This window comes from Salvelinus namaycush, chromosome 28, assembly GCF_016432855.1.
Source record: "Salvelinus namaycush isolate Seneca chromosome 28, SaNama_1.0, whole genome shotgun sequence".
In the NCBI taxonomy this organism is placed as follows: domain Eukaryota; kingdom Metazoa; phylum Chordata; class Actinopteri; order Salmoniformes; family Salmonidae; genus Salvelinus; species Salvelinus namaycush.
Genome location: NC_052334.1, coordinates 28,640,777 through 28,653,386, shown reverse-complemented (window position 1 = coordinate 28,653,386; position 12,610 = coordinate 28,640,777). Strand labels below are relative to the sequence as shown.

General features: G+C 43.3%; 1 protein-coding gene across 1 annotated transcript; it reads right to left on the bottom strand.

The window, feature by feature from the left end:
- Positions 1–2,822: 2,822 nt before the first annotated feature.
- LOC120023803 (spidroin-1-like) lies at positions 2,823–9,353 on the bottom strand. Its single transcript, XM_038967915.1, has 10 exons — positions 9,228–9,353; positions 8,238–8,598; positions 6,350–6,394; positions 5,815–5,910; positions 4,475–4,519; positions 4,115–4,276; positions 3,812–3,946; positions 3,590–3,736; positions 3,125–3,256; positions 2,823–3,019 (listed from the first exon to the last, which is right to left on the bottom strand). Exons 2-10 carry the CDS (start codon positions 8,524–8,526, stop codon positions 2,904–2,906), a joined length of 1,167 nt encoding a protein of 388 aa, XP_038823843.1. The 5' UTR covers positions 8,527–8,598; positions 9,228–9,353; the 3' UTR covers positions 2,823–2,903.
- Between the last annotated feature and the right edge of the window lie 3,257 nt (positions 9,354–12,610).

Sequence of the window (12,610 nt, the reverse complement as noted above, 5' to 3'; positions counted from 1 at the left end):
CCTGTAGCCCATCCCAGCCTTGTGCAGGTATACAATTTTATCCCTGATGTCCTTACACAGCTCTCTGGTCTTGTCCATTGTGGAGAGGTTGGAGTCTGTTTGATTGAGTGTGTGGACAGGTGTCTTTTATACAGGTAACGAGTTCAAACAGGTGCAGTTAATACAGGTAATGAGTGGAGAACAGGAGGGCTTCTTAAAGAAAAACTAACAGGTCTGTGAGAGCTGGAATTCTTACTGGTTGGTAGGTGTTCAAATACTTATGTCATGCAATAAAATGCTAATTAATTACTTAAAAATCATCCAATGTGATTTTCTGGATTTTTGTTTTAGATTCCGTCTCTCACAGTTGAAATGTACCTATGATTAAAATTACAGAACTCTACATGCTTTGTAAGTAGGAAAACCTGCAAAATCGGCAGTGTTTCAAATACTTGTTCTCCCCACTGTACATATACATTATATTAAGTGGCATTGTTTAAATTGGCTAGTGATACATTTTTGATCAATACCCATTATTAAAGTGAGCTGGAGTTGAGTCAGTAGGTTGGCAGCAGCCACTCAATGTTAGTGGTGGCTGTTTAACAGTCTGATGGCCTTGAGATAGAAGCTGTTTTTCAGTCTCTCGGTCCCTGCTTTGATGCACCTGTACTGACCTTGCCTTCTGGATGATAGCGGAGTGAACAGGCAGTGGCTCGGCTCGGGTGGTTGTTGTCCTTGATGATCTTTATGGCCTTCCTGTGACATCGGGTGGTGTAGGTGTCCTGGAGGGCAGGTAGTTTGCCCCCAGTGATGCGTTGTGCAGACCTCACTACCCTCTGGAGAACCTTCTGGTTGTGGGCGGAGCAGTTGCCGTACCAGGCGGTGATACAGCCCGACAGGATGCTCTCGATTGTGCATCTGTAGAAGTTTGTGAGTGCTTTTGGTGACAAGCCGAATTTCTTCAGCCTCCTGCGCCTTCTTCACAACGCTGTCTGTGTGGGTGGACCAATTCAGTTTGTCCGTGATGTGTACCCCGAGGAACTTAAAACTTACTACCCTCTCCACTACTGTCCCGTCGATGTGGATAGGGGGGTGCTCCCTCTGCTGTTTCCTGAAGTCCACAATCATCTCCTTTGTATTGTTGACGTTGAGTGTGAGGTTATTTTCCTGACACCACACTCCGAGGGCCCTCACCTCCTCCCTGTAGGCCGTCTCGTCGTTGTTGGTAATCAAGCCTACCACTGTAGTGTCGTCCGCAAACTTGATGATTGAGTTGGAGGCGTGCAAGGCCACGCAGTCGTGGGTGAACAGGGAGTACAGGAGAGGGCTCAGAACGCACCCTTGTGGGGCCCCAGTGTTGAGGATCAGCGGGGTGGAGATGTTGTTACCTACCCTCACCACCTGGGGGCGGCCCATCAGGAAGTCCAGTACCCAGTTGCACAGGGCGGGGTCGAGACCCAGGGTCTCGAGCTTGATGATGAGTTGAGGGTACTATGGTGTTAAATGCTGTCGATGAACAGCATTCTCACATAGGTATTCCTCTTGTCCAGATGGGTTAGGGCAGTGTGCAGTGTGGTTGCGATTGTGTCGTCTGTGGATCTATTGGGGCGGTAAGCAAATTGGAGTGGGTCTAGGGTGTCAGGTAGGGTGGAGGTGATATGGTCCTTGACTAGTCTCTCAAAGCACTTCGTGATGACGGAAGTGAGTGCTACGGGGCGGTAGTCGTTTAGCTCAGTTACCTTAGCTTTCTTGGGAACAGGAACAATGGTGGCCCTCTTGAAGCATGTGGGAACAGCAGACTGGGATAAGGATTGATTGAATATGTCTGTAAACACACCAGCCAGCTGAGGATTTCTGTAAATTGATGTGGCTCTCTACAAAATCACCGGATGTTTTGGAAGCAAAACATTACTGAACATAACGCGCCAATGTAAACTGAGATTTTTGCATATAAATATGAACTTTATCGAACAAAACATACATGAAGTCCTATGAGTGTCATCTGATGAAGATCTTCAAAGGTTAGTGATTAATTTTCTCTATTTCTGCTTTTTGTGACTCCTCTCTTTGGCTGGAAAAATGGCTGTGTTTTTCTGTGACTAGGTGCTGACCTAACATAATCGCATGGTATGCTTTCGTCGTAAAGCCTTTTTGAAATCGGACACTGTGGTGGGATTAACAACAAGTTTATCTTTAAAATGGTGTATAATACTTGTATGTTATAAATTTTAATCATGAGATTTCTGTTTGAATTTGGCACCCTGCACTTTCACTGGCTGTTGTCATATTGATCCCGTTAACCGGATTTCAGCCGTAAGAAGTTAAATTACAGTTATCCAGAATGTGCAAGGGAACCACACCTGCAAAGCGCTTTACACACTTGTTCTGTGTTTGGTATGTCATAGGGCTGGGTACGGTGACAACTAAAAAAACATTTTTCCATTATACAATAGACTTTTATTTTGAAAGTATGTGTGTGTCACATGCCTATGTGTTCCTGTGAGTGGATATGCATGCGTCTGTTTGTAAAGGGGGATACCTAGTTGGTTGTACAACTGAATACCTTCAACTGAAATGTGTCTTCCGCATTTAACCCAACCCTAAATAAACTTCCACGTCTTCGGCGCCCGGGGAACAGTGGGTTAACTGCCTTGCTCAGGGGCAGAACGACAGCTTTTTATCTTGTCAGCTCGGGGATTCGATCCAGCAAACGCTCAGTTACAGTGCTCTAACCACTAGGAAAAAATACATGTTGAGTGGATATATATGTATGTTTGGCAACACCAAAGGGAGTATACATATGCACTCATAACACCTATATGAAATCATTCAAAACACTTTCATGAATGTTGCAGTATCAATCCGTTTTTTTATTTATGTAAAGGGCCCTCTTCCGGGATCTCTTCTCATCCTCTCTTCCCTCTTTACTCTCCTCCCTCCTTTTCAGACGTCCTGATTATTGAGAAAAGCCATCCCGCCGCTCCACCAACTGCTGTTCTAACACCAGCCTCTGTAGCCACTCCTGAAAGCCCTGCAGCACCTAGAGGAAGACCGCACACATCGCTGTTCCACATACGAGATACAAATATCCTTACATTACCAATTAAAATGATAAATTACTCTGTCTCATCTGCTCCTCACACACCTTCTGCAGCTGCTGTAGTCGCTCCTGAAAGCTCTCTCTCCTCGACTCCTCCCTCCCCTTCAGACGCTCCACCAACTGCTGCTCTAACACCTGCCACAGCCTCTGTAGCCTCTCCTGAAAGCCCTGCAGCACCTAGAGGAAGACCACACACATTGCTGTTCCACATACGAGATACAAACATCCTCACTGTTGTGAAGGGTCATGGCTCTTATCCCAATTACCTTCTGGCCACGCCCCCTCGCTGCAACTCACCACACCTGATCAAGCCTTTACCTTACCTACCAACAGTACCTTGTCCTTTCATATATGCAATAAAGTGACAACTACTGCTTGCACTTTTACTACTGCCCCAAAGTGGTAGCTTACCTACCTGAACCAGCCTTAGCGTGTAGTCCTTCGCGCTAGAGGACAAACATTAATTTGACTCCATGACCAATTTATCAATGATACATGAATCCGACAAACCTCCTGCAGCAGCTGCTGTAGCTGCTCCTGTCTCTTCTTCCTCTTCAGGTGTCCTAGTCCTTGAGGCCAGCCATCCTGCTGTTCCCCCAACTGCTGCTCCAACACCTCCCACGGCTGCTGTAGCCGTTGCAGAGAGCCCTGCAGCACCTAGAGAAGACCACACACGTCACTATCCCATATATGAGAAACAAACATGCTTACATTACACTGCCACTCACACACCTGCCGTAGCTGCTGTAGTAGCTGCTGCTGCTCCTGAGAACCCTGCTCCTGCGGCCACCCATCCCATGGCTCCAGTAACTGCAGCTCCAACACCCCCCACCGCCGCTGTAGCCACTCCTGAAAGCCCTGCAGCACCTAGGTTGACCACATACACATCTGTCACTGTCCAACATAAAAAATAAAGCAAATCCAAACATCAATGATAAATTATATAGTCATATGATTTAGTAATTTATGACATCACAAACACCAACATTGGCTATCTTTATTTCATCGAAAGATTGTAGGATTCTTCGTATTTACCTGCTGACTGTAGAGCAGCAACAAGACCCCCGGCTGCTATCCCACCTCCATTTACCGCAGCCGCTGCAGACATCATGCTTGCTGCATATGATCCAGCAGCAATCCCACCAGCAGTGAATCCTATCGCTCCTAGGACAACTGGTGCCATTGCCACTGCCGCAACTATGAAGGCCCAGTAGAAACACTTGAGCAAGCAACCAAAAACATACCTGGGCTCTTGTTAAATGAGGTTGACAATAGTATCACTATCATGTGAATGTTTGGCCTAAACAACAAAACAAAGTAGTAATACATCTGTAAAATTATTTGAAGCTGGTAATTGATCATTTGAATTCATGCTGACTAAATAAATAATCTTACCTGCTCCCACTGTTGCTGTTGCTGCTGCAGCAATTGTACCTGCTCCTAAATGGTAAAGAAAATATTGCTTATTTTATGATAACCTCCTTTTATGTCAACTCAACTTGTAATTCACCCAATCAATCAGAGTAACTTTGGTTGTTGATTGTAAACTAGGTACTCACCATTTTGGATTCGAAAGGATAAAAGGGCTTTATGCTGCAATAGTTTGTGTGTCGGGGGGCTAGGATCAGTCTGTTACAGTTTATCTGGAGTATTTATCCTGTCTTATCTGGTGTCCTGTGTGATTTTAAGGATGCTCCCTCTAACTCTTTCTCTTCTCTCGGAGGACCTGAGCCCTAGGACCATGCCTCAGGACTACTTGTCGTAAAGACTCCTTGCTGTCCCCAGTCCACCTGCTGCTGCTCTAGTTTCAATTGTTCTGCCTGCGGCTATGGAACCCTGGCCTGTTCACCGGAAGGGCTACCTGTCCCGGACCTGCTGTTTTCGACTCTCTCTCTACCTCTGAATGATCGGCTATGAAAAGCCAACTGACATTTACTCCTGAGGTGCTGACCTGTTGCACCCTCTACAACCACTGTGATTATTATTATTTGCCCCTACTGGTCATCTATGAACATTTGAACATCTTGGCCATGTTCTGTTATAATTTCCACCCGGCTAAGCCAGAAGAGGACTGGCCACCCCTGAGCCTGGTTCCTTTCTAGGTTTCTTCCTAGGTTCCTGCCCTTCTAGTTTTTCCTGGCCACCGTGCTTCTACATCTGCATTGCTTGTTGTTTGGGGTTTTAGGCTGGGTTTCTGTATTGCACTTTGTGACATCGGCTGATGTAAAAAGGGCTTTATAAATCAATTTGATTGAAAAATAAATGTGATTTTGATAAAGAACTGTTCTAGCCCATCAGTCCGCCCTTCATATAGTCCCAAAATATAATGACATACATTGCATACGAAAGCCATCCTAAGCTATCCTAATAAAAAGCCTATATTTACTTCCTGGAAAAAATCTATGATTATGCTTTTGACGCATCATCATTGATATTTTGAAGGACTTCTGGTCATGCGGAATACCACTTAAACCTATGCATGTCATGGAGGTGGCTTTGGGACTTTAGTGGGCTTTAGCTCAGTGGGCTAATAGTTTCAAAGAACATGGGTGACCCAAAATGGATACACACAGGACACACATCCTTACATTATAAGAGCAAAGAAGAAAACGACAAAGTCAATCATCAATGATAAATTCTACTCAATAAGTCATATGATCTAAACACTATAATCACAAACACTACCATTGGCTTCCTTTATTCCATCATGCCATTAAAGCTTTCTTTGATTTTACCTATTGCGGCGCCCCCTGCAGTTGCTCCAGCAGCAACCCCAACAGTAGTCAAACCTGCCACTCCCAGGGCAACTGGTGCCCCCACCACTGCCGCAGCTGTGAAGGCCCAGCAGACAAGAGCATGCAACGAGCAAACAACCAAAAACATACATGGCTCCCTGTTATAGGAGGTTTGACAATGGTATCACTATAATGTGAATGACTTAGGCCTAAATGACAAAAGAAAGTAGTAACACAACTGTGAAATTATTTGAAGGTAACACCTAGAAAGGGCTTAACCAATAATGTTCAGAGCATAGACTAGAGATTCCTTTTCTTATACTGACAATTATTGTGCCATTTATATTGTGTTTCTTATTCTGGCAATTATTGTTCCATTTACGTTGTTTGAACTTATCAAAAGTATGTTTACAATGGATTTTGACCAGAAAGTGTTTTTTTGTGCAAAAATCAACAAATATAATACAGATCAATCAGATTAGTTGAGTTATTGGATCAAATAGAATATTCATGCTGACTAAATACATTATCTTACCTGCTCCCACTGTTGCTGCTGCTCCTGTAATGATCATCCTTTTTCCTAAATAGAAAATAAAATATTGCTCTCTTATGATAACCTGCTTGTTGATACAGCTACTGTATGTGTTAGCCAGCAAGTCAACTTGTAATTCACCTAATCCACAACAGTAGCCTAACCTATTGTAGTTTGTTGAAAGTAAACTAGCTATTCACTATTTGGGATTTGAAAGGTTAAAAGGGTGCATTTTACTCATAAACCATCCTCTAATCCAAGGGGGGCAAAGTACGGCTCGCAAAACATGTATATTTTTGTACCCCTTTTTTTCTCCCCAATTTCGTGGTATCCAATTGGTAGTATTGAGAATTTTCCAGAACATGTGTGGCCATTATATATTTCAGGATAGTTAGCAAAACTAGTGCTCTCTATGTGTGCTCTGGGTCATTAGACATGCACCTGTCTGGGGAGTGGACACGACTGGTTATTTCTGCAACTGTGTTATGGCCTAATATGTACTATTGCTATGGTTACACCTCTTGGGTCTTTTCCAGAACATGGGTGTCCCTTTCAGAGGAGTTAGCAGGATGACATGTCTGGTTATTTCTGTAAAGTGCCAAGGGCTGTTGCTATGGTCCTACATGCATGCCCCTGTCTTAAGGCGACATTTTTTTGAACTATTGGTGTGGCTCTACAGTTTCCATGCCCTAATATGAAACCAAACTAAAATGAATAAGGCAATAAGATGACGATGGCTAAATGCCACACTTGAGGAAAAAGGTATAAGAAGTATGTGCCAAGACTGAAAGTGAGTTGATTTCATGAACGAGCTCGGCTTTTATTATGTTGTAATAAATGTCTATTTGAACTCACAAGCTACGGTATTTGAGAAATATGATTGACTGAATATTACCACGACGGTAGTTAGTCTTGTTCCATCGCTGCAACTCCCGTACGGACTCTGGAGAAGTGAAGGTGGAGAGCCGTGTGTCCTCCGAAACCCTACCCGCACTGCTTCTTGACACAATGCCCGCTTAACCCGGAAGCCAGCCGCACCAATGTGTCGGAGAAAACACCATACACCTGGCAACCGTGTCAGCGTGCATGCACCCGGCTCGCCACAGGATTGCTAGAGCGCGATGGGACAAGGAAATCTCAGCCTGCCAAACCCTCTCCTAACCCGGATGACTCTGGGACAATTGTGCACTGCCTCATGGGTCTCCCAGTCACGGCCAGCTGTGACACAGCCTGGGATCGAACCCGGGTCTAGTGACGCCTCGAGAACAGTGATGCAGTGCCTTAGACCGCTGCGCCACTCGAGAAGCCCCCACAAATTGATTTTAACAAACAATTTGTCCCCCACAAAATGCAGCCCTCCGTTGAATTTCAAAATCCCGATGTGGCCCTCGAGCCAAAAAGTTTGCCCACCCCTCCTTCAGTCCACCCTTCATATATTCCCAACATATCATTACATTGTGCACTAGAGCCTCACAGCTATCCTAATAGAAACCCTACATTTACTACCTGGAAAATATCCATGACACAAAACACATTATCATGGATATTTTCCAGGATTGCTGGTCATACTTAATACCACTGAATACCACCTATGAGTGTCATGGAGTTGGCTTTGTGAGTTGTGGGCTTTAGCTCAGTGGGATAATACAGACATGTTGCTGTGACCTGGATTCAACACATTATGTTCTGTTATTAAATCAATGTTTGTTTTGGTAAATTCCAAAAGTGTTGTGTACTTAACACTCCCTGTCCAACTATTAAATGTTTTCATAAGTATTTATGACCTTTAAACCTTATGGGTGCATGTTGCTATTAGTACAAATGTTGAATATTGTGCTCCCATTTTGATGATCAGAGTTGTGAAAGTTTTGTGAAGTTCTGTTTTACTCACTGTTCTGTTTGATTCTTTGTGAATCATCCGGGTCCTGAGCTATGCTGTAGTAAGCAGTGAGGGCATCAATCATTGCTGCATATGTTTCAATCGTTGTCAAGGTATTTAAGATGCGCAGTCCCTCCTTCCCAAGGTAAACGCTTAACAGTGCTATCTTCTCTTCCTCTGGCAAGCCTCTTTGTGTAATGTACAACTCAAAATACTTTATCCAGTCATTCCAAGGCTCCTGCGGCTCACCGGGTCCCGGCAGAAATTTGGTAGGTGGGGAAAAGCTTGATTCTGGCGCCATCTTCGTTTGCCTTGGGTTTAACCGCTTTGGGCTTCAGGGTTGGTGCAACTTCGGGTGCAATCTAGATGCAAACTGCAAACAGTGGGAGAAAAGTTACAGCATTTGACTCTCTCATTACACACACATTTCAAAAGGCGGGACAAAGTGCACAAGTTATAACTCTATAGAGTTAAAGGAAAGTACTGTATTTGGAACATTATTTGGAACATTAAAATGTAAAATGATGACAACAAATCTTGAATGTGGAACACATCTAATAACAAAAGGTCCTATGGAACGTTGAAACATAACGCGTCTACTGTAAAAGCAAATCACCACACATCGAAAAACGAATGACCACATCGGATCTTGAAACATCTATAACAAATTACCTAGTTGAATATTGAAAGCACACCCCTAAATTACAAATGACTAACTTTAATATTGAAAACACAAGTAAGCTCTAAATGATAGGTCTTTTTGCAAACACATACATTACTTTGTCAGTGGTATTCAAACTTTTTCAGCTGGGGACACCATTGTTTGCACAAGAATTTCTGTTTTTTAATTCGTCAACACCCCTTTTTTGAGAAAGTTATAAACAAATAATCTGTACTCAACATTATTTTGCCGACCACCCTGCATGCGCGCAAACTGATTGGTCGAGGTAACAGCACACATAGGTTATAATGATGATAGTAAGTCTTACACGGTTTACAAACCTGTGATAATGTTAACCTTCCAGCTACAAGCAGCATCACGCATTCCAAATGTTTTCCCAGTTTCACTTTCCAGCTTCAAGAAAGATATCTCCGCCCAGTAATTATTTCAAGGAAGTGAGTGTAGGTTTACAGCCAGAGTGGGATATGTGAAGCGAGAGATACAACTCTGCACTTTGTCCTGGGTGAAATTTGAAGCTATACAGACAAAGTGGTTAGTGTGTTTTTTTGACTGGAAGGCAATGGGATTGTGTCGCATTTGGTCAAGAAAAACATGTGCTGTTCATTAATAACGTTGGGCATAACTAAGAGATCTGAGGGACGTACTTGCAAACATAAGCAACAATTTAAAGTTAAACGTCACACATTGCTTCAGGCCACACCCACCAAAAGGGAAAAATATACCTCAAACTCAAACTTTTGCGGAAATGTGTCATTCAGTACAAATCTTTCGGGAACGTAGCAAACGTTCAACTGAACTGAACGCACCTCAGGTCCCATAAGATAACATGGCACACGTTAGCCCTATGCTAACCTCAAAATGTGGTAGACTACAAAATATATATTGACACAACTTCTCCATCAGCCTGTGAAAGAATTTAGACGTTAAATTCACCAACCAACGGCATTTCTTAAAATAGGTCAACCCTGGTCACGAGAGGGACATTTTAAACCTACAAATTCAAGTTGTACTTGTTCCTTTGGTGTCTAACAAAATGTTGCGTGCCAATATTGCACTGATGCATCCTTGACAAGTGGTGCTTTGAAGACAACTGGGAACTGAAAAAATTCATGACGTCAGTGGTCTTCAGGTCGGAAAGTCTAAGCTCTAGAAAGATGCCAGAGTTTCCGACTTGGAATGCAAAGTTGGATGACCTTTAAAAAAAAAAAAAATCCCCAGAGTTCCCAGTAGAGTGGTGAGGAGGAGCTCTATGGACCCTTTCTTTGATTCCAGAAGTAATTTAGCCATTCATTTTTTATTTTAACTAGGCAAGTTAGTTAAGAATAAGTTTTTATTCACAATCACGGCATACCCCGGCCAAACCCTAACCCAGATGATGCTGGGCCAATTTTGCTCTGCCCTATGAGACTCCCAACCACTCCTGGTGAAGCCTCTAGCACTGAGATGTGGTGCCTTAGACCGCTGAGCCACTCGGGAGCACTCAATGTAGTCATTGCGCTTTGTAGAGTTGCTATTTTCTCTAGTTTTCACGTGTCAATTAACTTGTGACATTCCTGGATTCCTCATTATATGAATGAAGTCCGATTTAATCAACAAATACAATAGTCAGTTAAAAAAAACTGTTAAGGGTACAAAAATGTGTACATACCTGTCTGTGTTGGCAAAATCACTACATATCCCATTGATCCAAGCGGGGGATAGGCTGCCCATTGTCACAGTTCCAATGGTGCTTTCTAGACAACTGAAAATCTAGTCAAATAGTGACATCAGTGATCGTTAGGTTAGAAAGTCTAAGCTCTACGAAGATGCCTGAGTTTCCAACTTGTAATTCCAAGTTGCAAGTTCCCAGTTGCCTTGAACGCTGGACAAGAACAGTCAGAAATGTCCAGCTAACCCTACGCCAATGACTCCGGTGGATCTCAAAACTGAATTTGGATCCGCGTTAAGTAGCAATGATATCCTTAGCCACCGTCGTCTTAAGACAGATATCTTGAACCAGTCATAACTATTCAACAAAACATTAAATAATCTTCAAATTTCTTTCCAGCGAATTTCTTTGTTACTTGGTTGTATAACTAGAAAACGAGTTTTGAAGTTGAAGGTGCAGTATTTATGAAGTTTGGCAATGGACGAAAACTAGCATAGTTCAGCTAGCCAGCTATTTTTGCCAATAAAAACCGGGGAAAATAAACTTGGGCCGAGTGACATGCTAGTTCAGGAGACAGATCGTAATTTTTATGCCCTGATATCAGGAGCTAGTGGCAAACAGTTTGAATAAACAATTCAGAGATTGAAATGAATCAATTTATATTTAAGAAGAGCAAATCGATATAGAATCCCAAGCCCCACCTAATTAGCACATTTTTCTTGTTGCTTCCTGTTTTGCATGTTATTTTAGCATGAATGTTTTTTTAAATTTAACTAGGCAAGTCAGTTAAGAACAAATCCTTATTTACAATGACAGCCTACCCAGATGATGCTGGGCCAATTGTGCACCATCCTATGGGACTCCAAATCACAGACACATGTGATTCAGCCTGGATTTGAAACAGGTACTGGAGTGACGCCTCTTGCACTGAGATGCAGTGTCTTAGACCACTGCGCCACTCGTGTCACATATCAGGTTGCAAACAATGTAAAAAAATGTATTGGGTTAATAAAGCAGCATACAGACATTATCTCTTTTTTGCCTTTTTGAGTAAGGCAGCTCCAAAATGCAGGTGTTTCAGCTTAGCTCTGTGCTTTCTGTGAAGGGGCAGCCAGCGGAAAATATAGAGCGCAGGGGTTGGCAATCTTCTCTAGTTGCACCATGATTGGCTCAGTGTTCTGTCACTCATGGGGACACTACATCACAGCAAAATCTACAGGGAGAGCTAGAAAGTTCAAGCCCACTTGGGTGCTGCCATAGATTTACATTAGAAGTGCCCATCCAAGAAGGCTCAAGGTCCTTGGCCACAGATTAAATTACATCAAATCACATTATATCTACCATAGTTTTGATTGGACTGATCATGCCAACATCATACTTTCAAAATCTTAGCTAGCAAGCTAGACAAGCAGTCATCTTCATGATTCAAGTCGACAATCTACTGGCAAATCCTTTTCAATCCTTGTCATATGAAGATAAATTATATACACTGCTCAAAAAAATAAAGGGAACACTTAAACAACACAATGTAACTCCAAGTCAATCACACTTCTATGAAATCAAACTGTCCACTTAGGAAGCAACACTGATTGACAATAAATTTCACATGCTGTTGTGCAAATGGAATAGACAAAAGGTGGAAATTATAGGCAATTAGCAAGACACCCCCAAAAAAGGAGTGATTCTGCAGGTGGTGACCACAGACCACTTCTCAGTTCCTATGCTTCCTGGCTGATGTTTTGGTCACTTTTGAATGCTGGCGGTGCGCTCACTCTAGTGGTAGCATGAGACGGAGTCTACAACCCACACAAGTGGCTCAGGTAGTGCAGTTCATCCAGGATGGCACATCAATGCGAGCTGTGGCAAAAAGGTTTGCTGTGTCTGTCAGCGTAGTGTCCAGAGCATGGAGGCGCTACCAGGAGACAGGCCAGTCCATCAGGAGACGTGGAGGAGGCCGTAGGAGGGCAACAACCCAGCAGCAGGACCGCTACCTCCGCCTTTGTGCCAGGAGGTGCACTGCCAGAGCCTTGCAAAATGACCTCCAGCAGGCCACAA

Bases quoted from the DNA above. Each gene is read 5' to 3' on its own strand.
- LOC120023803 (XM_038967915.1), bottom strand. From the start codon at position 8,526: ATGGCGCCAGAATCAAGCTTTTCCCCACCTACCAAATTTCTGCCGGGA. The intron at 5,911-6,349 runs GTAAGATAATGT...GGGCCTTCACAG, and splicing joins AGCAGCAACAGTGGGAGCAG to CTGCGGCAGTGGTGGGGGCA. The intron at 4,520-5,814 runs GTAAAATCAAAG...TTTACCATTTAG, and splicing joins TGCAGGGGGCGCCGCAATAG to GAGCAGGTACAATTGCTGCA.